The 24,248-nt window shown below is 40.9% G+C and overlaps 2 protein-coding genes across 13 annotated transcripts in view; one reads left to right on the top strand and one right to left on the bottom strand.

Annotated features, from left to right (window-relative positions):
* Positions 1-1,322: 1,322 nt before the first annotated feature.
* Positions 1,323-6,776, bottom strand: LOC119023012 (transmembrane protease serine 12). 3 transcript variants are annotated; one of them, XM_037104590.1, is made up of 5 exons: positions 6,621-6,776; positions 4,164-4,347; positions 3,492-3,766; positions 1,888-2,030; positions 1,323-1,657 (listed from the first exon to the last, which is right to left on the bottom strand). In XM_037104590.1, the coding sequence occupies exons 1-5, from the start codon at positions 6,682-6,684 to the stop codon at positions 1,418-1,420; spliced, it is 906 nt and encodes a 301-aa protein (XP_036960485.1). In that variant the 5' UTR covers positions 6,685-6,776; the 3' UTR covers positions 1,323-1,417. The 3 variants fall into 3 exon arrangements, with proteins under 3 accessions (XP_036960485.1, XP_036960484.1, XP_036960486.1); XM_037104589.1 differs by lacking the exon at positions 6,621-6,776 and adding an exon at positions 6,325-6,478; XM_037104591.1 differs by lacking the exon at positions 6,621-6,776 and adding an exon at positions 6,072-6,222.
* A 372-nt stretch (positions 6,777-7,148) lies between these two features.
* The window catches only part of scn8aa (sodium channel, voltage gated, type VIII, alpha subunit a), a 49,804-nt gene continuing 32,704 nt past the window's right edge, over positions 7,149-24,248 (top strand). For 2 of the 10 annotated variants that reach the window (XM_037104581.1, XM_037104575.1), the window contains exons 1-6: positions 7,150-7,538; positions 11,842-12,175; positions 17,265-17,383; positions 18,622-18,711; positions 19,596-19,724; positions 20,625-20,716. In XM_037104581.1, coding sequence (XP_036960476.1) covers positions 11,897-12,175; positions 17,265-17,383; positions 18,622-18,711; positions 19,596-19,724; positions 20,625-20,716 — 709 coding nt within the window. In that variant the 5' untranslated portion in view covers positions 7,150-7,538; positions 11,842-11,896. Of the gene's footprint in view, positions 7,539-7,625; positions 8,040-11,841; positions 12,176-17,264; positions 17,384-18,621; positions 18,712-19,161; positions 19,268-19,595; positions 19,725-20,326; positions 20,419-20,624; positions 20,717-24,248 lie in introns of those variants that run through there. The other 8 variants (XM_037104582.1, XM_037104579.1, XM_037104583.1 and 5 more) reach the window with 6 other exon arrangements.

The raw sequence follows: 24,248 nt of genomic DNA, 5'->3' as shown, positions 1-24,248 counted from the left end.
GTATACTGGTTTTATCAGATTTGACTGACAGTGGCGTCTCCCTGGCAACAACTGCAAACAACGCAACTGTCATGTCATCCTGATTCTGATATCTAAATTGCTGTGTTCTGATTGGTGCATGGGAGCACAAAATGTGACATCATCAACTCCACACCAGCGAGAAGAACATAAAACACTAAATGACTTTCAATGTGGAAAAAAACAAGATGTAGCTCTGATTTGAATCTCTTGTTCTCAGTCACGCTAACGTTACTCACTACTTTAGCCTCAAAGATGCCATTTGTTGCTATGACATCACAAGCAACACATTTCCAGAACATTCTCTCACTCTGGTGAATAGTAATAAGAGATTCTCAAGACGTTGTGAGAAAGAAGAAACCTATATTATTGATTAGTCTTTTTTTCTCATAATCTAGAAGGTGTTTCCTTAATTTATGTATTCACTTTTTAACTTATTTGTATTTGCATTGTAAATAACATTTGTCTCATTCATTCATTGATTCAAATGTCTGTCTATGTGATTCAGAACTTAAAGGTGCACTGTGTTTATATTTGGCAGACACTGATTTTGTATTGTTACATCATTAATATTGTAAATATTACAAATCCTGAGGGAATTTCTTCTTCCAAACTGCACAGTGCCTCTTTAAACTCGACATCCACATAAAAAAAGGTTGTCCAGTCTGGTTTATCTATAACATGATATTGCCAAAATCAAATCATTCGCATCAACCAGAGTGTTCACTGATCATCCCATCTCGAATAATGCAACTCTCTGCACATGGGTCCCTACTAAAACTTTCCCTATTTCCTCCAACTCATACAAAATGCTGCAACCTGGCTCTTAACTCATAACAAAAATGATCATATTTTAGTTTCTTGACTTTGTCTATCTGTATCTTTTTAAAATTATTTTTATTTATTATTTTATTATTTTATAAAATACTTGTAAGTAGTTTTTAGGCCCTGTATGGACTGGCACCTCCTTATATCTCTGAGCTCCCCTCAGCACTTTGTTTGTCAAAGTGCTGTATAAATAAAGTTGCAATGGTTATCATTCTATTCTATTCTATCAATCATTTTATACTATATATGTGACTATATTATCAACACTCTCGTATCTTGTATTGTGTGCTTTTGTAACCTTTTGCACCATCATAGGTTCCTTAGTACTATGTACACTTACTTGTTAAACAATGACAAATCATGAATACAGAAATCTCTCGTTAAATAACCAAACCCACAGTCATCATCACTCAAAGTGTGACACTGACAGAGAAACTTGGCTTTCGTACATCTAACAGGATAATCACACTGACTGGTCGCGATGTTAAACTAACATTTAATCACTAATCGTGATGGCTAATTAGAACAGTTTGATGCATAACAGCAATGGTGACATTTATTGCTGGATGTTTCAGAATAGCGTCAGAAAAACACTGAGCAGAGCTGAGATCAGTCTTGTGTTCAGTCTGTGTGCAGCCGACACTGATGCTGTCTGATCTGCCATCTTCAGCCAATCTGCAAACCTGCTGGTTCTGGCATACACGCCTGGCTTGCGAGGAAGACCACACTTGTCCCCAAAGCTTGTCACTCCAATCACATAAAACCTCTCCTCTTCCTCGCTGTAGCACTGCAGGGGGCCCCCGCTGTCACCCTGAGACACACACAAATAGCAGCTGTACATACCTATCGACATCTGTAGGGTTTGTAGTTTAGTTTAAATCAGATTCCAGAGTGGTTTCTGTTTAGGTTTTATTGTTTAAAAACGTTTATCAGTTTCAGTCTTCATTTTAGTTGTTTATGTTTCATAAATACGGGGAGTATAGTTTTTCTTTTTGTTTAATTAACTATGACTATCTAAAAATGTCCCAGAATCATCGTTACCTGACAGGAATCAATCGCCCCGCTCTCCAGTCCGGCACAGATCATCTTCTCAGTGATGCGGCCGCCGTACCAGTCGACCTGGTTACATGTTCTCCTGTCAAAGAGCTCCACCTCAGCCTCCTGCAGTCTGATCATATGCTTGCCTACAGCACGTAAGAAAATGGTTTTTAACTTATTAGAGGGGCTTTCACATTTTCACTAGTAACACATGAATGGTCAGCAAGATGTGCTTTATATTTTAGAGATCAATAAGCAGTTTAAAATACAGATACAATAGGTAACACTTCACTTTAAACTGAATGTATAAGGAGTTTAATTCATTATAGATAAGAGGACTGTAGTTGTAAGAATGTATATTTTTTTATTAATACATTTGCCAACATTTATTACACCTCCTGTGAGCTGAGAATAAGTGAAGGCTATTGGACACACATATGACATTGACAAGTACGTCTCATTCACAACACTTAACATCCCCCTGTATCTGTTCACAACTACATTATCATTTTTTATTCATTAAATATGTATACTGCTGAATATGGAGACTTAGAGTGTTTTCTAGTAGTTTAATGGCTTTTAAAGTGGAAAATGGGCAGATGCAAATGTTGCCAAATCATTAATAAGAGTTTTTCATTTGAAAAAAAGTTTTCATTCAAAAAAAAGCAGTCAATCCTACAGTTTGTTTAGTGATACTGAATCAATAATAAATTATGTTTGGACCAAACTCTCTGCCGCCTTTTAAAATGGAAAGATGAAGGATACATTTCTATGTATGTATAATAACAATTTATTAATAATCTGCAATAAATCATAAATGAATAATTGATAAATCCCTAAATGTTTTTACATATGCCTGCTGTATCACTGAATGTGTATTTTAGATCGATTTTTTGAAATTATGGTTACGTTTACACTTCTGTAACGATGCTACCCCTGGCCAGGTCTCCCTTAAAGGAGAACTCCACTGTTCACAGGTCTTGGGGAGTATTACTGCATAGGAAAGAAAGCCAATATATCCATACAGCATAAAATGAGTACTGAAATAATTTCATATTCTTAATAATCAGAATTGATATGTATCAATACCTCGATATGTTTGACAACACTACATTGGGGGAGCTGCATGAGGTCTGACAAATATTTGGAGATGAAAATGAAGGAAATCTGGTGATGAGGATTGAGAAGGAAGTGAGCCTACCAGATCTCTGTAACATGCTCCTCATCTCTGCTGGAGGCTAAAGGCTTGAGGCTACATTAGAACTACTAGCATACAGTAACACACCTAAATCTGTGCAGTCGAATGAGTGGAGTTGAGTTGCACTGTGGGTAACGTAGGCACCAAGGACGAAGAATTTGCGGAACTGAAAAAAAAAATTCTGGTTCTGCTGCATTGACTATATACTGTTTTCTAACTGTACAATACTAAGTCTTTTTAAATAGGGAGTTTTAACTTTAAGGAACTTCTTGTGTAAGTCAGGTTAATTTGTCTTGTTCTTCTCACAGGTGACAGGTGAATCTGAGTTATTCAGAGAAACTGACACAGATTCAGTGTTTTCCTCACTTGAATATCATCATGCTGAAGAATTAGTTAGTTTAAAACCAACCTTTGAAATACGAGCTCCCCCATCCACTGATGAAACAGTGGCTGAAGTTGAGGAGTAACTCATGCGTCACACTATGAGGCAAGCAGGCAGGTTGGACATGGTCACTGTACTTGAAGGGAGAGCTGAGCAGCAGTAGCGTCACATCGTTCTCAGTCGTGGCATGATTGTAGCCCTTGTGCATTATGATCTCACTGACATGGCGGATCTGGGCTTGATCTCCTGGAGTGGATCGGTCATGAAGTCCTGCAGTCACACGGAAAAAGCCTTTGCGGATCCTTCAGGACAAAAGACAGAATGAATGAATGAATGACTGCTTTTGTTTCTGTCCACTGTCAAACACAAACACCATGCCCCTTTCCTGCTGTCCATTTTCCTATCTGAAGTAGCTCATGAAGGATGGCTTTATTCCTGTAAACTGACATCCTTTTTTTCTCTATGTGAAGTATAATTTTCTGTATGTATTTTAAGAGTCCTGTCTGTTTTGGTCATGTGTTATGTATACAGTGGCCATGAGGGTCAATATCAATATGATTTTACCAAACACAATCTCATTTCAGAAAGCACAACCATAATTTACAATGTGATGTCTTCCGAGATGTCTCCGGTTTTGTGAAAGGTTGCTGTATCTTGAAGTCAATGACATCATCGGTGAGGTGTGTAAGTTCTGCTCACCGGTATTTGAGGAAGCAGTGTGTAGCAGTGAGCACCCAGAGGTTGTTGATGATTGTCCCGCCACAGAGGTGAATGGACATGAACTGGATGCTGACCTGCCAGGGCCACGCCCCCACTGGGGCCTCCCGCCCCCCTACAATACGAGATGAACCTGGGGGGCCAACCAAGGGCCGGTTCCCACAGCCTCACAAACAAAAAAACATAAAGTTTCCATGTCACTATTGAAATGACATGCTGTTACATTGTTGGATGCAGTCGTGGGACAGCAGTGTGTACTGGGTCTGACCCTGTAACATTGCACATTAATGTATCAGTACTCTTGATTAAATTAATGAAACAATTTGTTGATTAATCAGGATGCCAATCAACAATTATTCTTATAATAGATTAATGTTCTAAAACTGTTATCAAGCAAAAATACCCCAAATTCCCTATTTTTGGTTTCAGCTTTGTGATGATTTATTGGTGGATATGGCAGAAACCAAATACTGATGATGGATTCCAGGCATTGCCACAGCAGTAGGTTTTCATCTGAAATGTAGGTTTTTTGTTTTGTTTTTTGATGATGCAAATTAATTATCTAACTTCGAGTAAACTCCTGAAACATGTTTGGGTTTTTCAGAAGGGCTGATCAAACAAATGCTCAAGGCAAAATTGCAAAGCTAATAGGACGTCTCCTGGAGGTGACATCAGGACGGGAGCATGTTTTATGTGTATTTAAAACTAGGACAGGTAGTCATAAAGTCAACAAAGTGACTAAGTATAGTCAGCAACAATATGTATGCTACTCAAGAGCCCTTCAGTAGAGACTACTCTTGACTCTACACAAGGGCTCTGGGTGATTTACCTGAAGTTTGCTACCATCAGGCACCCTTTCACTTGTAAAAGCAAAATTCCTGAGTGTATTAATGCAAGGGTGCTTATTTTTGCTGAGGAATTAAATTTTTTCTTTGCATCTAAAGTTTCTGTTGCTTATTTCAAAAGTTACATAGTGTCACTTTAAATATTACTCTGGTAAAAGGAAGAGTATATTACTTTTAAACTACTCAACAGGAATCATCATGTTCATTTGAAGGCTTCTGGCAGTTCAAGTCAGTAACTTGTATGTATACTTAGATAATATTGTAAATTTAGCGTCAATCCCTACCAATATATCCGTTGGAAATAATTATTATTTGGTATCATCCAATCATACATATATCAGCAGCAGCGAATATGTTGCCTGATATGCACCGAAATTAAAAGATTAGAATAGAAAAGAGATGCTTGAGATCATTATCAATGATTGAATTCCCATTAAGTTTACTGTTTCACTGCACTGATTTCATTTTAAACAGTTAAGTGTATTGTTTACTGTTACATATCTTTATTAAGTGTGAAACATACATCAAGAGAACTCCATTGTGAGGTAAGTGGATGAAACCATCATCATCAGAACAATCTACTGCTCAACGTCAGCAAAACCAAGGAGCTGATTGTTGAAAAAAAGAGGCAAAGAGACTCAGCCCTGTCTATATCAGTGGAGCTGAGGTGGAACAGTTTTAGGATCATCAGAAAGACCCTTTCATGGTATTGAAACATCACTCCAAAGCACAGAAAAGGCTCTACTTTTTAGTGAAACTGGAGGATGGTTAAATTCCGGTGCCAAGTTTTACAGTGTAGTAAAAGAAAACATCCTGACTGGAAACATCACAAACTGACATGGTTTGTTCATGACCCAAGGCCAGAAAGTGGGATATCTGCACATAATCCAAGCCATACATTTTAGAATATGTTGTAAATTGGCTAGCTAGCTAACGGTTGGCTAGCTAACCGTTTAATCTTAAAGGGAGATAAATACTTCATTAAGGAGAGCAAAAATAGCAATTCACCCAAAGGTATATCATGTATGGCCCTGATTGTACTCACTGTCCTGTGATAAAGTCAAACACAATAAAGCAGTCAGAAGAAGGAGCAGCACGTTTAACTCCACTATAACTTTAACCTCCTGACGACATGTTGAACCGCTAACACAAACTGCGTATGTTCTTTACGTATTATGACGTCACGAGCACGTTCAGTTTAAGAAATTAGCTTGCCAACAATTGGCTACAAACAAACAAACAAAAAAAAATGCAATTCGCCCATAAATATATTGTAGTATGGCCCTGGTCCTACTCACTGTCCTGTGATGAAGTCAAAGACAATGAAGCTGTCAGAAGCAGCAGCAGCAGCGAGTTTAACGCCATTAACTTTAACCCCCTGAAGACATTTTCAAATGCAAACACAATCTGCGTACCTTCTTTATGTATTATAACGTCACAGGTATGGTACGGTCATCTTGTTAACTTAGCTAGCTAGCCGTTGGCTAGATAACCGTCACCTTTCAAAAGTATATGATTATTTCATTAAAAAGGGAAACAAAACATTTTCAATTCACCGATAAATATATCGTAGTGTGGCCCTGGTTGTACTCACTGTCTTGTGATGAAGTCAAACAAAATGAAGCAGTCAGAAGCAGCAGCAGCGAGTTTAACTCCATTTAACCTCTTGAAGATATTTTCAAATGCAAACACAAACTGCCTACGTTCTTCACGTTTTACAACGTCACAGGTACGCTCATGTTGTGAAATAAACACCTAATAACTAATTTTAAGTCATTAAGTCCCGTCAGAAACAACATATACAGACATTATAAGTAAGTGTAAGGACAGGAGGCAGAGGCACGTTATCAGACCAGACGCGTGATGTTTGAGCATTAATTTGTGCTATTAAAGAGCAGACTGATGCAGAGGAAATAAATTAGTTCATGGCCAGAATGAATCTAACAGCCTACTTACGTTCATGTTTGACTGCATGTGGTGTTGAAAAAGTTATTTTTTTAAGTGTTATAAATGCGATATATATTTTAGAATTTAGGCACGTGTTAATGTGAAATCATGTTCAGTTGTTTCCACACCTCAGTGGCCATGTGTAAGCGCTCTCTGCTCGGATGCCCACAGCCTGGCAGCCAATTCCTGCACTACAAAACTCGCTGCACTGAGCGCACATACTGAGTCGATGCGTTTTGTCAGAAAAACCTTGCGCCTGTTTTCTGTGCACAATCTCACCCGGGCTCCATCTCCGAGCCCAGGGAGCACTATGTTTTCTTTTTTGCGTGTGTGTGAACAGTGAGGTTTGGAGGCTGCAGGCCTAAATGACCTTTACGATTTTTGCGAAACGCACTTGCCGACACTCCCTTACATTCTGCTGAGAGTCATCAATTATGCAGGGAACCTGCTCGCACTGAGGGGGAAGATAGCAGCAACAATATGGCGACAACCGCAGTTTCTCCCCAATCTCTTCCACATCTGCAGTCCTGCTACGGCTTCCCGGATTCACTGTAACGCTGACAAAGTGAGTACCCTTCATTTATAATCGTTTGAGCGAACGGTGCGTGTGTTGTTGGGTGCGGGCTGATTTTCTATCTGTCGGTATCCTTGCGTAAATGTCGCAGAGCTGCACACTGCCCCGCATCTTCTTTTTTTTTTGGAGCGGGATGGAAGCGGGTGTCTGCGTTTTGCTGAGCATCTATCGGCTGGACCGGAGCAGTGGAAACAGGGTGGGGGAAAACTAAAAAAGAACATTATCGGTCATTTGATGTCGATCGTGAGGAATTCATCGGATTAACTGTTTCGTCGAGCAACCGAGGCGCTGGTGATAGAAAATGCCTCGTAGGGGAGGCTTCAGGTAGGGCGCCGTCTGACAGCTCCGGCTCAAGAGAGGGAGGAAAAAAGCCGAAAAACTCACATTTTTGACAGATATTTTTTGTACCGATTTTTGGTTTTGTTTACCCTCCGGACAACAGGATGATGCACTCGAAACAACATACGGCTTCGAGAAAGGGGTTGATGCTATGTGAGTAGCCCGATCCACCTTCCAATCGTCAATAGCCAAGATTTTTTTTTTTTACATTCCTCCAGGTGATTTCGGTGTGGCAGCACCATAATGCATCTCTAATCGTCTTTATTTCTCGTGTTGCACGCTGTGTGTGTGTGTTTATCAAGCCGCTGTCTGGCTTCATACTCTCATACGCTATCGTGTGCACAGATAGAGCTCTTATTGATTTGGCAGTCGACATGGCTTCACGGGTGTGGTGCGGATCCTTCAAGGCAACGCGCAAAAACGCACAGAATATCCCCCGGAAAAAAAAGAAAAAAGAACAAGCGATCCCGGGCCCCCCGCTTGGCTTTTAGACGAACACCAAGAAGCACCTGGTGTTTTGATTTTTAATCACGAAACATCTAGAAAACACCGGAGGCTTTGACAAAGCGTGACATTTCCAACACACAAACCACCCACTGCAGCACTGGTGCTGCTTCGGCCAATTTGGTGGTAGCGGGGCCACTTCTCTGCGCAATATCACCTCCTGCTTCTCACCCCGTTTTTTTTTCTCTCCTATCCATTCAATGGCATATGTCAGAAAGGAGGCACATAATGGCGTCTGTGTGGGGGCCTCCGTGTTAATTAACAGCTTTAGTAAACAAGCCGGGCGTCCCTGAAAAACGAGAGAAATGAGTGAGAGGGTGCCCAAAATGTGGTCGAAAGGAAAGAGAAAAAAAAAAAGACAAGCCAGGATGTAAGTAAGAGAGCCAGAGACACAACAAGACGAGTGTTGTCATCATGACTTGATAACATTGAGGAGAATTGAAGGATAAAGTGCGGGCCTGCAGGCGGCGAGGAAGAGGGAGGAGGCCCGGTGCGCAAGGAAAACGATTTTTTACATATATTTTCGTTTTTTTTTGTCCCCCAGCACCAGCACCACTCCTCCAACCCCTTCATGTATGCATGTGTGTGTTCATATGTGTTAGTGTGTGTGCGGTGCTGAAGCGGACAGCGCCAGCAGAGCAGAGCAGCAACAGCAGCACCAGGTTCCGGGGTCCATTTTAAAACAGACGTCTTGGCTCTCAGGCTGCATGTTTTCATGTGCTTTCTCCTCCTCCTCCTCCTCCTCCTCCTCCCCATGACAGAGTGGAGTCTTTGCTGTGTGATATCAGCTCTTAGTCGTCGAGCGTTTTAATTAGATTGTGTTATGCAAGAGAAGGGAGCAGGGAAGTGACGGCCCCCCATGATTCAGATTTGGTCGATGGTGCTGTTCTCCTTCCTTATTTAGGCTGCGTCCACTTCTCTCCTTCTCCCGGCTGGAAAAAATAAAAAGGCTTGTGCTGAAATTTTAACCACAAGTTGAATTTCCTTCCAAGTCGTGTGTCATGGCTCAGGTGTGGCTGTGTCCCCCTCACCCCTCCACATGAGGATACTGACCCTGAAACGTCCCTGCAGCTTGAACAGTTGTCATGTAACCATCATGACCCTTTTTACATCTTAAATGTGGTGGGGGTGGGGGGGGCTCCACTGACTGAGTCATGGGAGCCATTAAATGGCTTTCTGTCAGCGTTGTCAAAAAAAAAAAAAGTATGCTTAAATGGGTGTAAGGTTGTGGTTGTCAGGGGTTTAATACAGGACCTGGAACTTGTTTCCTGAAATTGAGGGGAAGGTTTCGGCTCACATGCCTTTATGCCGTTCTTACCCGAACGTAAAGCCTGAGAAATGTCTCTCTGATGTGTTTGAATGTTGTACATTACCTTATTTTTTTCCCGTTTTACAGTCTTTGTAGGATCTTGATATGAGCGGCAAAAAAAAAACCTGACAAAGAAGAAACTACAGCAACAAGAAAAATGAAATGATGCTGTAATGCTTCCTAAACAGCCTGTAATCTTTATGTAGTCAGCTATAAAGCGTGATAAATGAATGACAGCATCACATCTGACATAACATATCAACCGCTTTAAATGACCATAGACAGAGGCAGTTAAGTTCCCTTCTTTCCATTATTTTGATTATTGAATAATTTAAAGTTAACCAGATCTGTCTCATTTTTGGCAGCCTATGCTCCACTGACCACCACCTGAGTAAAATCTTAAACCTAATCAGTGTATTGTTGCTAAAGCAGCGGCAAAATTCACAGATTATTTGACTGTATTTCTTTTTTCTGTGTTATTGATCCGGGGTTGCTCTGATGACGTTACAGGATCATTAAACACAAGTCTGCTCCTGTCTCCGTTCATCTTGTCCCTGTAGGATGAAGGAACTTAAGATCCTAATATCTTTAAAGGGACATTTTACCTCCTTTCATAACTGTAGCTTGTGGCTTTTGCTGCCATTTTACTTTATAAGTAGATGAACAGTATCATTTATTTTAGGACGTCTTGACTGAAAACAGAAAAGATGCTGCGCAAGATAGATACGTTCTTTTCTATATCTGTAGGTTTTCAATAACGAGCGAGCAAAACATTATACATACCGGTCCAAAGGCAGTGAGAGCTGGAGGCAAACACGACTTAGGCAAAAAAAAAAAGCTTGAGGTAAACATTCCTGCATGTCACTGGCTGTGAAGTATCTCATCATTTCTTTTCCGTGACACTGGATGGACAAATGTACACAATCATGGTGTATCCATAACCCTTTACGCTCAGGATGTCTCCTCCCAGTGGATATTTATCAGCTGATTCATCACCAAACTGTTCTTATTTACATGAATTTAAAATCAAGGAGAACCAACGATCTGTAAAATGGGAGCTGTAAATAAATAATGTGGCAGGGATGCAAAACTCATGCAGCCATTTCTGCAGCACTTCATGTTCTCTGTGGTCATTTTTCCCCCTTTAGGGAGCCAGTGGGATCAAATGTTTCATGCTAGCAGTGCTTGTATGTATTTCCTCGACTTTTAATCAATTTTTCTATCATCACGACTAAATCTGTAAATCTGTGTTTGTGTAAACATGAGCGCATCTGCTCCTTGGTTCTGGGCCAACTTACCAGAGTCTAAAATAAGAATTTGCCTGGTAGTCGACAGCATTGTTTAGTTTTTTGTCGTTTATATTGTTTTTGTCATTATTAATTCCCCTATTGATCCAGGGAAACAAAGGCATCTTCATTATAGGAATATTTGTTTTAAAAGTGATTTAGTCCTCCATTACACTACATTTGAAAGAGACGCATTCAGTTACACAAATTCATAGAACAACCTTTTACAAACCATCTTTCACATGAAAGAACAAACTGCTTCAGAAGCACTGTAATACTACTTACTTAATAGTAAGTACTTTTTTAGCACACAATTGCCTTATAAACTGATGGCAGGGAGGTCGTTATCATCATTGTTTACTATCGGTTACATCGACCTTTAATAGAATCAAAACAAAAGCTTCTCTGTTGTAAAGACACATTATTTTAACATCACAAATATTATGTCCTGAAACGTGATGTAAACTTATTTTTGAATTTACATTAATACAGTAGAATTCAATATTGTCAGTTTTCATACGATGTACCTTGAAAGCGGTATATTAGTGCAGACTTTAGTGCAAATTTCAGCCCCTGCTGTAGGTGAAAGTCATTCTAATTGCTGATAAGCTGACGGTAGTCAACAAGGTGCATATTGACCGCTACAAGGTTTGCAGATGATCGGTGAAGTTGTGGTGTTTGTGGCCTCCTACAGTTTCACAATGAAAGAGTTTAGGATTAACACTGAAAAGTCAAATTTTTTTGTGAAACATTTATTATTTTCAAGAAAGATGCGATGGTGTTGTCTTTCCCAACATGCCAGATGAAAGACCTTGGTTTTGTCTGACCTTTCCTCCCTGTCCCCTCCTCCTTGCAGAGCTACTACTGTGGATGGTACAAACCTAAAGACCAAGTAGCTGCAGGATGAAAACATGGCTGCACCCCTTATTGCACCGCCAGGACCTGATAGCTTCAAGAAGTTTACTTTGGAATCTTTGGCGATTCTCGAGCAGCGCATCAATGAGGAGAAGAACAAGAAGCCACCCAAGCAGGACAGCAGCTACCGCGACGATGATGACGAGAACAAGCCCAAGCCTAACAGCGATCTGGAGGCTGGGAAGAGTCTGCCCTACATCTACGGCGACCCCCCTAAAGGAATGGTGGCGGTACCACTGGAGGACCTGGACCCATACTACCTGAACACTCAGAAAGTGAGTTGACACAGACACACAGCAACATAAAGACCCACTCACACTTACTAGAGGTCTTTAAATCACAGGATGTTTTCCGAGCAGTGCTGGGTATTGAACTTGGATATGTTTTGCTCAGACTGACCATATTCACTCATTCACTGAGCAGATAGTGCCTTATTTATATACACATTTGACCAGTTCCTGTATGGCAGCTCATGTTGAGACAGCAGTGGTGGACTTTTGAGGGGCAGGAGCAAAAAATATTTATTTATTTATTTATTGACATTTCATAGTAGAGGCCACTTCAGCATGTTTTGTCCCCTAGAGGGGACTTCATCATGTTTTATCTACCATTGGGGCATCCAAGAGGGCCTTTTTGCAGCAGTGCAAAAGCAACCCCCAGTGCCCCGCCTGAGTCTGTCAGTGTAAGAATTTCATGTACATGTGATGAACCTTCACATCACAAAACAATACCCAGCTCTTTGTCCCTCTCAATCAGATCCCATAGATCTCTAATAACAACTGTGTAAAATAATAGACAGCTCTAATATTGCCTCTAAATTGTGATTTGCAAGTGAGAATTTTATTACATTCCATCACATACAACTCAACTCTTGTGTCTGCCCTGTCGGCTCTTGTTTGAAATATGCAAATCTGGCGCAGGTGTGGTTGTCTTTTAGATGTGTGTTTGCATCTTGGAAGGTAACAAGCAGGTCATTTTTAGGACTTGAGGCTCAAGATGATTGTGATTGAAATCGGACAGTAACAATTTGCTATTTTGTTGAGCTAAGTTATTTAGTTTTCCTGTGCTGCTTCTCAAAACAGTGGTAACAAGTAGTTCTGGTTATTCTCAGACCGTTGTTCAGGTACATCCATCGAGCCCTAACATGCTAACATAATGTCAGGTGGATGACTAGCGCCATGATAACGTCAAGATGAGTCACACACCATGGCTGGAAATTACACCGACAAAGCAACGGCGTTGCTGTGTTTTGCGATGGTTGGCTTCCAGGTGTGCTGTGTTTACAGTTATTCTAATCTCATGATTAGGTTGCTGAATGTAATTACGTTCTGCTCCTGGAAGACCTTTGGGGAGTGTGAGAGTCGAGCTCTCGAGCTGTTGAGTGGGCCGTCGCTGTATCTCTCGATGTGCTCACGAGGCTTTGGGGAAAAGGTCAGGAGCAGTAACTGTTGAAAGACTGTTGTTCCACATGACAGACTTTCCTAATTGTTCAAAAATTAATCTGTGGCAGGACAGAAAAAGCAGCAGTGGCAGGCTGGAGAGAACTCTGGTTTTCTTAGAGGAGACACGTGTCCTTCTGGGGTATCTGTCATGTCTGACACTCAATGTGAGGACCTCCGGGTGACCTTGAGAATGTTTGAACGTCCCCATCATGTGTACCTGTCAACCAGAGCTGTGATTTTGAAACTGTGTGTTTATGTCAGATGTCTGTGTCCTGCTCCTGTTGGACTAATGAGCCTCTGAATAAACATGACGTAGGATATGAAAGCCAGCAGACAGAGACAGAGCGTGAAATGAAGGCTCAGGAAAGTTAAATACAACTTGAAATTTGCAGCCATTTTAGAAGATCTGAGTCCTTGTCCTTGCTCGGTGGAAGTGCTTTACAGTGTGAACCTGTTTGTTGAAAAGAAACAAGAATAGTTTATCATAAAATGGCCGTCTTTACTTGAGCATTAATCGAGATGAAAAGTGTACCGAGGTCAGCTGAACGCTGTTGTGTTTATAAACAGGGGCTGAGCAGCGAGGCTCGAATCTTCTACCATGGTAACGATGTTTTGCCGTCTATTTTTAACAAAGAATTATGCAACAAAATTGGCATTTTTATTCAAAATGGTCTCCTCCAATCACATATTCTTTTAAATACTATGGTGTTGTATAACTTGTCCACACAGTATACCTTCAAATATAGCCAATCCTACCTGAAAAAGACCAGCTTGTGATCGCCTGTTTAGTCATCGTCATTAGCTGAACAGATCTGTTCAGATAGCATGCGTGTGTGTGTGTGTGTGTGTGAGAGAGAGAGAGAGAGCATTTAGGTGTCTCTGCGCTCCTGTCTCTCCGTCTGTCTCATACCTCCCTGTCTTTACACAGTGCACGCTGACTGTTATATAACACACCAGTCCGGTGCACAAGGAGGAGACACGATTATGATGACACGTGGAAAACATGTCCAGCGATACGTGGGACTGTTGATGATTTCACTCACACTTTTATGTCCACACACACACACACACACACACACACACACACACACACACACACACACACACACACGTCCATGTGTTACTGTCACAAGCGTCTTTGTGCGTCTCGTGTTTTTCCTCCCGTCTCTGCGCCCGCCCGCCTCTACCAGCAGCCCCATCAGCTCGCAGCTTCACGCAAATCTAATTATGGCCCTCGATCTAGTCTCGTTCTAATGCCAAAGGGAGCCGGTGAGGCTGCCTCGGATCTGGCAGCTCGAGCAGCTGTGACGTCAGATCAGGTGGTGACCTTGATGGGAGAACGTGGCTCTGTGTGTCTTTGTCACCGAGGGGCGGCAGGCCGGTTCTTGATACAGCTCTCATAGGGAGGAGGAGGGGAGGAAGGGGGTGGAGAACTGACAGTAAAGGACAGCATCTTCTTCGTCACTAATTTTCGGTTGTGGCTCTTTTAGATAGTGTCACATTGCCCAGGCTGGCTGGTTCAGTGACGCAGCAATCAGCCCTTCCCCACTTAGCCAGACTATATCACGCTGAGCCGAGCCAGACCCCGTCAAACTCGGTGTCAATGTACAAGGCCGGTGAAACAGATCATTTTCAAGGAGATGGGGACGTGAGATAGAGGGAGGGAGGGAGGGAGGGAGAGAGGAGGAAGTGAGGACAGGGATGAAATGGACAACATGTGCACGGATGCATGAGCGCACTTGCTCTCCTTTTCGCCGCTGCAGGCCTCAAAGAAATGTGTTGTACTGGGGAAGACCGGAACTCAAAAAAACAATAGACATTTCACACTCAAATATTTTCTATTTTGAATTCAAACCAGCCCTTTTTTTGAGAAGTAAATGCCTCCCCCCCACTGCACCACAGAGAATAGGCATCATCTGCTCATCTGTCCTCCTTTGTATGGATTAAAACTGAATATTTATGGTGATATTGTCCCAAAAGTCACAGATGTGATGGACAATGAACATATTAGTTTGTCTCCATCCTTCTCCCAGATAGACGACAGCTTTCCCTTTAGGAACACAAACAGATTTTTGGGTACAGAGAATAGCAGATGTAGTAGTACATGAGCAGACTAGCACTTAGCATGGCAGCTGAGTCCAATGCCATGGCTGTTTTAATGTGCGTAGTGTGCTTTAATGTGTGATTGTGTGTGTGTGTGTGTGTGTGTGTTTGAGGCTCTCTATCTAAGGGACCCATAAATCGCAGTCCATTTACCATTTACCACACGGGTTGAATGAAGGGGGCTCTTTGAATGGCTGCCGCGGCCCCCATGGATGCAGATGCTGCAGCCCTGCCTGATGGCTCGAGCCTCTGTGTTGAAGCCGCTCTCTCTCTCTTTCTCTCTGTCTCCCGCCCTTCCCCCCTGCCCCTCCCCTCCTCCTCTTCTCCATCTTCTGCCCTGCTCTCCCTCTCCCTCTCCCTCTTCCTCTCCCTCTCCCTCTCGCTCCGGCTCCCTCCGCCCTGCTTCTCCTCAGCCTGCTGCTGCCACAGTTGCTGCCTGCCTGCCTGCTCTCACTCACTCTCCATCTCCCCCGTTTTTCTGTCTCTCGTCTCTCCCCTGCTCTCCTCTTCGCTCGGCTCTGGATTATGAAATTTTCAGTAGCTTTGCAGCAGTTTAGTCATGCGTTACAAAAAAAAAAAAGACTCCCTACATATACATGTAGCAATCGCACATGTGTGTGTTTTTTGTGTGCGGTTGCTAATTTTTGAGTGTCAGAGTGAATGTCAGTTTATGTGTGCGCTTGAGTTTACCATCGATGCACATACACGCAATACATATGTGTGACAGTCGTAGTTAACAGAAATGTCATGCTACCAGCAGCTGGGACGTTTGCAATGTGTCATTTCTGACCGACCATGGTGCCGACAGGGAGTGTTTACAGTATATATATATATATATATATATATATATATATATATATATATATATATATATATATTTGAGAGTATTAGGACTCAGGGGAGAGGCTGCTGCTCTGACCCATAATAGTAACTGGAGAGTAAGATTGTCTCATCATGTTTAACTGTTCTGGCTTGTTCTGAGCTGTCTGTAGCTCTCGGTCATGTTAATGTCGGAGGGCGTCACGTGACAGAGCTTGTTCTCAGGCAGAAATGCTCCTCGAGATGTTTACGTTTCCTGTTAACAACATTTCAAACATGCACCTCATTTCGGTCGGAAGTGCAGCGATGTGACACCACCATGAGGTCTCTTACTGTACCTTTCCCCCTCCATTTCCACTTCCACTTCCTCCTCCCTTCTGACTCCACTGTCTCCAGCCTTCAGCAGTGAGGCAGTGGCTCGGCAGGGCGTAATGTACTGAGGGATGCCTTGTTAAAAGCACAAGGGCCCATATCACTTGTGCAAATGCACAGAGTCTCATTAAAGTTTCATGCAAATCGCCATATTTTATTTAAACAATTACGAGGTTATCCACAGGAAGAGGCTCGCCCGCCCCTCTCGGTTTTGCTCGTTTCCTTCTCCTGAAACCACCAAAGCCGAGATGTGCAGGACGGTGCTGAGTGACTGGGACAACAGAGCAGCATTAGAAACATCCTGGCAGCCATTTTCACTCCGCTCCGAATGTGTCTCCGTTCATTTTATGTGACAGAAAAGGCGCAATTCACTACTTTCAGAGCAAATGCACATATTAGCCTATTACTTACATGTTGCACGTCCATGATTTATGCATACTGAGATATATATATGCAGAGAACATGTTTGTAATACATAAGATAGGATGACATGTTTTGCATGAAATTCAGTTACTTTTTGATATATTGTGTAATTTGCTGATATATGCTGATTGTAGACTGATTAATTCTCTCTCTCTCTCTCTCTCTCTCTCTCTCTTTCTCTCTCTGTCTTTTCTTCTCTCCACAGACATTTATAGTGCTAAATAAAGGGAAGACAATCTTCCGTTTTAGTGCCACACCTGCCTTGTACTTCATAAGTCCTTTTAATCTCGTTAGGCGAATAGCTATTAAAATTTTGATACATTCATATCCTTTGAAATGGTGTCTTAACATCCAAGACAAAAGGCTTTTTCCTGTTTGTGTGTATTATTCATGATGATATGTTCTGTCTTTCTGCTTGTTCTGCCATTGATGTTTCCTGTCACTGTCACTACAGACAGCTGGTGTGTTACAGTCAGAGTCTGAAGATGGCCACTAATAGATTTCTTATCATGATGGAGCGCACAGGAAGCTATGCAGTAGCCATTTTATCATTGTAAGGGAAGGCTAGGACAAATGATGAGTCATCCTGAGCAGTAAACCACGCCAGATCTCCTAAATAAGCCCATTATGTTAAAATGCTGTGTCATTCATCTCAGAACAGAAGATATGAAGGTTATACCCTGTTTTCTAGAAAGAGCTGGAAAATAAAGACTCAAGGGTTGGAAGTATGTAAGATAGGTACTTTCACAGTCTTTCACAGTCTTACACCTGATCAGTTTTATGATAAACTGACACTCTGGAGTTGAAAAATCTTTTAGATCTTAAAAAAAACTGACAAACATATGTAAATCATGGCACAGTTCAAGCAGTACACATAAATATTTAAAAATATTAAAGCACATGTTTAGCATTTTCACAAAAAACAACTCTCTCAAAGCTACATTTAGTTTAAAAGAACAAAAATGTCGTAATGTATCTAAAGTTATATTAAAAGCATATTTGGCTTCTTCACCATCCACCATGATAAATCGTCTCAGTGTGTGATGCTGGCCCCTTCCCCTGATGACTTCTGTTTGCAGATTCAGCAATATCAGTAATGACAGCTGAAACCAAAACCTGTTTTTTATCAACATTGATTATTGATCTGTCCCTACATTTACGTAATTTTCTTCCCATTCTTAGCCAGAAGGCAGGGCTATTACTGACCCCTAGCTGCCTTTAAAGCTAATGTTGAGGTTTTCCTCCTTTCTTTGAGTGCACTGAAACCTCTGCAGCTCTCAAACACACCATTGTTTTGGTTATGCCACTAAATATATACCATTTGAATATTTAATGGGTAAAATAATGGCTTTTGTGGTGGTGAGCACACATAACCACCTCCTGTTAAGTGCCATGAGCAGGCTTTATAACATTAACTCTTGACATGCTGACTGGACCACAGAGATCACATTAGATGCATACAGTACATTTTAAATGTATTGCTGTGTTTTATATTTTCAAAGATGTTTGATGATGATTGTGATTATCTCTATTCTCCATATTTTCCTTAACCAGCTTCTCACTCTTTTCAGCATGATCATTATGTGTACTATTTTGACCAACTGTATATTCATGACCTTTAGCGATCCTCCCGAGTGGTCAAAACAAGTAGAGTAAGTACTCTTTTAATATATTCACTCAGTAGTATAACGTGCATCTGTATTACTGTTACAGTGGAGCTCAGAGTAAGCATTTGATTTCTTGCTGATCTGGAGATGTTTCCTGAATCTCCAGAAGAATCTCTGTAGAAAAGACAACAAAATTTAAAAAGGTGTTTTTCTCTAGTTATGCCGGTTGCTATTTATATTCGCAGCAAAAGTAATGCCATTCCCATTAGCCTATACTGCTCTAGCGCTAATTAGCAAATGTTAGCATGCTTACACCCTCAGGAAGATGGTGAACATGGCAACATTATATTGCTTAACAAATGAGCATGTTAGAATTTCCACTGTGATTATTTAAGCAAACTGATTGTATCATTATTATTTTATTTAGCTAGCTTAATGCTACTTTCAAACAGAACTCTGGCGATGCTGCTGCTAGGCAACAGTGTCCAGAAGCCACAGAAGGCTAAAGATTTAGCATGCTAGCGAGCGGCTGTCGTAATGCATGACATGCAAAGGCGTGAAAACAAGATGTGGCCATTGGGAATATCCATATTTTCTACAGGTATTTAAAAAAATTACAAAGGAAAACTTGACAGATAAAAACTGTTTGTGATAAAAAGAGTTTTGCCAGCTCTTTGACTCCATTGTAATAGTAATAAATAATGAAGAAAAACATGTGGCTAGCTGCTAACTCCAAAACACATTTACCTGGTTAACCTGACTTGATTATTACAAATGTATCTTGTGTCCCACACTGAATTTAGATATTTCCCTGGGTCTTTCAACAGCTAACAGAGCTGCTTTTTGACATTAGGTGGACGTGAATGAGCTTTAATCCAACCTTGTGAACTGATCCTCTCAATATATATATATTTTTTTCTTTCTCACAGGTACACATTCACAGGAATTTATACATTTGAGTCTCTTGTAAAAATCTGCGCACGAGGATTCTGTATAGACGGGTTTACATTCCTTAGAGATCCATGGAACTGGCTGGATTTCATGGTCATTTCAATGGCGTAAGTATTTGTCTTCTAACTCAGACTGTCATTGATTGATGAATTGAGATGATGCACAAATATTGCCACATTGTTTTTTTTTATTGACGGGGGGTTAAGAAAGTGAGCTATTCAGTGCTGTAGATGATGTTCATTTTTTTGTCTTTCTTACTTTTTTCCTCCTTTCTGTCTGATGACCCATCTTCTGTGTTCCCTCCATTGATCTGAGACTCCTCTGGTCTTTTCTCTTTGGGAATTGAAGGTCTTCATCCGACACTCTGCGGCCTTCCCGACAACACCCACACCTCATTCCTATTCGTCCGATTTATCTTCCTCTTGTCATCTAGCTCTCCCTCTCGTTTGCCTTTTTCTCTCTCAATCTGCCGGACTCTGCAACATTCAGTTTAAGGCCCAGAATCCCTCCATTGACATCATGTCAGTCAGTCGTTCATACAACAGATTTACCTGCCTCTACTTGAGCAAACGCACCCAAAAATCATCGTCACCGTGCAAAAATCATCATCATTGTTTGGTCACGTGGTCTGTCAGTGTGTGTATTTAACCTTCCACCTCATATCTCCATGTAAATAACGAGCTGTTGTAACTGTGGTTTGATCCTGCAGGTATATAACAGAGTTTGTAAACCTAGGCAATGTCTCAGCTCTGCGCACGTTCAGGGTGTTGAGGGCATTGAAAACTATTTCTGTAATTCCAGGTAAGACAGGATGGGGCGGGGGACGGTGGGGCGGGGTCGGTGTTAGGTGTGTGTGTCTTTCTTTCCTTTTACCTTCCACCCTTCTCCTCAGTGGACAGGCTCTGTGAGTGGCGTCGTATTCCTCCTGGTTCGGTGGTGTTGTGCTCTTGGCGTGTGTGGTTTTTGTCATCGTGTTTGTTCTGTGTGTGATCCTTCCCCTATTTCAGATATATAACAGAGTTTGTGGACCTGGGCAATGTATCTGCGCTGAGAACGTTCAGAGTTCTCCGAGCATTGAAAACTATCTCTGTCATTCCAGGTGAGACTCAGTTTAAACACTAAGGCTGATCCTCTCACCCTTTCTTTTCTACTCACTATTATTATGATTAAGATTATGATTTAAGCAACAACAAAATAATTGGAGACAACCATTTTTTGATTTATTTTTCCTCCAAAATTATCAAAAATGGTACTAATACATTTTTGATAGGCTTTGCAGTCTCCTCTAGGGCCCTCCAAAGTGTCTGCACTCTCTTCTGCCCCAGTAGCTCTCTCATTATGAGGCTCGTTTAAAGGCAGCACTGTTTTTTCTTCAGATATAGCTTTAATCCACTCCTTTCTCACCAGCTTTTTGGAGTAAGTAAATGTCCCGTTCTGTAGTAAAGAAAATTGTTGATAGATTCTCATTTTAGGGAAAAAGTAATCAGATCATTATTCATGTTTATTAATGTTTATCAGTAAATATAGATCAGACTACCCTCAAATTTGCTAGAGATCCCTCTGAAACGAAAAAGATCAATCATTCTGTTGCATTAGTTTAGTGATTGAATTGGACAGAGAGGATTCCATGTTTTTGGGATCAAAAACCGACCACTGTATGTGTCGAAGTTCATGGCATAGCTCTTCGAGAGATCCCACAGAACACACCTATTATTTATGTATGAAGACTGCCAAGCCTAGTTTGTGAACATATCTCTTATGCTGCATGATGCTTTTCAGTCACTTGCTTTTTACAATATTAGCCTACTAAGAGCTTGGCTGACAAATGGCATTGAAAGTTTGATTTGCCCTCTTTTGTTTTTTAGTTTGATTATTGATTTTTTTTTCTCTCTCTCTTTTTTTACGACCTACTTGAATGATATATGCCACATAAGAAATAGAAACAGTGTGCTTACATTGTCGAGGCTGGGGACACAGATGGGATGGTTGAATGACCTCTTGACCTCTTTGAGTGACACTGACCGCACATCTATCTATCTATTGATAGAGGATGTAGAGCAGATGTCGTGCTCACTCAAATGAACCACTGTGGATGGCTTTGTTAAACTGCACAATCATTTGGACATATGAGAAAAAGGAAATCCCTTGAGTTCAAGTGAAAAGGGATCATATTTTGATTTAAAGGCATAGCTGGACATTTTGAGAAATATGCTGATCTGCTTTCTGGTGGAGATTTAGATGAGAAGATCAATACCACTCCTGTGTTTGATTAATACATATGAAGCCACTGCGAGCAGTTTGCTAAGCTAACAAAACCTACAGGATGTAATATCCTGTGAAACTACAACTGTTGTTCTTGTACACTCCTGTTTTTCTATGGATTAAACAAACAATACATTGTGTGTTGTCTGGTGTGCCTTCGGACAGAGCCAGGTCAGCTGCTCTCCAGTTTCCAGTATTTGTGATAAACTAGGCTAAGTGGCTCCTGGCTGAAGCTTGAATATTAAAGGGGCAATATATAAGATATGTTCAGCTAAAATATTGAAAGAAATTAACTAACATCATCAGCAGAATGTGAGTTCTCAGTTTTAACGTTACGTCAAAGATGTCTGTACTGGTTTGCAGAAATGTTTACTGATATTAGCATGCTAACCAGCTAGCCCTTGCCTTTCTTCTAATACCACTTTGTACTGCTGGAGGTGAGAGTCCAATACCCCCGTCATCTCAGCTATAAAAGTGGTGAGTTCACTACTTAGTCATAAATAAATAAATAAATGAATAATTAAGATAAAAAATGTAGTCAAAACAAATAAATATGGAATTACAGATATTTTTCTAACTAAACAGAACATACAACCGTACACCTTCAGAAAGCAAGTTTGTTTTTTGTTTTTTATCTAAGAGCTGAACTGCCTCATTAACTCAGTTCAACGTTAACAAAATAAAACTCACCGAAATAGTTTTAATTTGTCTTCGTTTAACACCATGTCTCTGGTTTGATCTAAATAAATCCTCTGTTCACAGCTCTGCTATGGCTTCACACTTGTCCTGTCTCTTACTGCCATGTCTTTTTTTCCCTGATTAAACCTGCTGTAAATCACCTCAGCGCCGCATCTACTGTCCTCGAGCAGGCCATCAATCTCAGAAGTTGTGGTCAGTCTGGTGTTTCACGTCAGCGATTAGGGCCACTCAGCTCCACAGTTATTTAGCAGTGATGCTGCCCCCTGTAGTTTTGGAGCTACCTTCAGACTGTGGTCATTTCTTACAGATGACATCTTTAAAAGACATAAGCTTGGTGTTGATCTTCTCATCTAAGACTGTGTTAGGAAAGTGAATCAACATATTCACTAAAATGTCAAGATATGATTTTAAGGAGAATTCATCAAGGCTTGTAGTTTGGAGTGGAGAAAAATTAAAAGATCCAGTTTGTTTTAGTCCAGCAGACAGTATTTAATGCACAGTGGAGGGCATGATTCAGCAGATTTAAACAAGACGTGGGGTATTTTAATATAAAACCCCAATGCAATTGATGTGTTCATACATTTTGATGATTTAATTTGCTCCATGAGATCTAAATTAGTACTTCTCATGAGAAAAGTTGAGAAGATTTAAATAAAAAATAGCTCTTTGTTTTTCTCTATTGATTCCCTGGAGCTTTGATTAAGATTGTCTGAATGTGTAAGCCTAAATTTTTAGATGAAGACACGGTGTCTACAGCTGCTGTAGCCCACTGTACATGTAGGAAACAGAAAAGGGGGTGCGGGTCATCCTGCTTCCATGTTTGAGTTCCTCGGGGACCCATGTGAACGCTGCCAGAGGATGTCCAGAAGGTAAACCGTCCCTGTGTTTAGTGAAGGTGTGGATGAGACAGACTGCAGGGTCACGGTATGGGGAGTCAGTGCTTTTTCCTAATGACACCTTAAACAAGACAGTTCAAGAAAGTGCCCACACTGGCACTGGCATTGAATTGCTCCTGTTCAGCCTTGGAGTTTAAATGACCTGCATGTGGTTTCCAGCCCCCCCTTGCCTGTGCCTCTGTCCTTCTCATGGCCCCTCGTTGTGCTGCTGTGCTCTATTCCTTATGGATTTCCTCTCACTTTTCTACAGTCTTCCCCCTCTTTTTCACTCAGTCAGTCATTGGCAATAAAATACAAAATTCCTTATTGTTAGATAGCCAGATATTTTGATCTTATTTGATTCCTCTTCAAATCAGGATTCCTTTAAAAAGAGTGGGAAGGCTCCTAAATATTTACTGTTTGTTATGTATCTAGAGATGTAATGTATGTAATCTGTCAGTTTTGTCCAAAATGTATTACTACCTATACCTAAATTTAAATTTTTTTAAAGATACGCCTCTTTAAAGTTAACTCATATAAATCCCTGATTTTGTTGGGATGTTGGGTGCAGGAAGTACTCACAATATCATAACATTTAAGTGTATTGTTAAATGTATTATTCACTAATTCACTTAGTTTAATTACATTTATATGAAACCAGTGGCAGCTTCTTACCTAAATCCAGTCAGTCACTGGATATTTACCAGTGGTAGATCCCTAAAACAGATTAGCATTTTAGCCGCAGTTGTAGTTATGAAATATAATTTCTAGTCGAAGTAGACACTCCAAAGATTC

The sequence above is a fragment of the Acanthopagrus latus genome, chromosome 7 (assembly GCF_904848185.1).
Source record: "Acanthopagrus latus isolate v.2019 chromosome 7, fAcaLat1.1, whole genome shotgun sequence".
NCBI classification, from domain to species: Eukaryota; Metazoa; Chordata; class Actinopteri; order Spariformes; family Sparidae; genus Acanthopagrus; species Acanthopagrus latus.
Note: the sequence above shows the minus strand (reverse complement) of the source record. Positions and strands in the feature narration are given on the sequence as shown.

Excerpts from the sequence above, each read along its gene's own strand:
- LOC119023012 (XM_037104589.1), bottom strand. The coding sequence starts at position 6,391 with ATGGCGTTAAACTCGCTGCTGCTGCTGCTTCTGACAGCTTCATTGTCT. Across the intron at positions 4,348-6,324 it reads TTTGACTTCATCACAGGACA|GCTGTGGGAACCGGCCCTTG; the intron begins GTGAGTAGGACC and ends TTTGTTTGTGAG. Across the intron at positions 3,767-4,163 it reads CACTGCTTCCTCAAATACCG|GATCCGCAAAGGCTTTTTCC; the intron begins GTGAGCAGAACT and ends TTTGTCCTGAAG.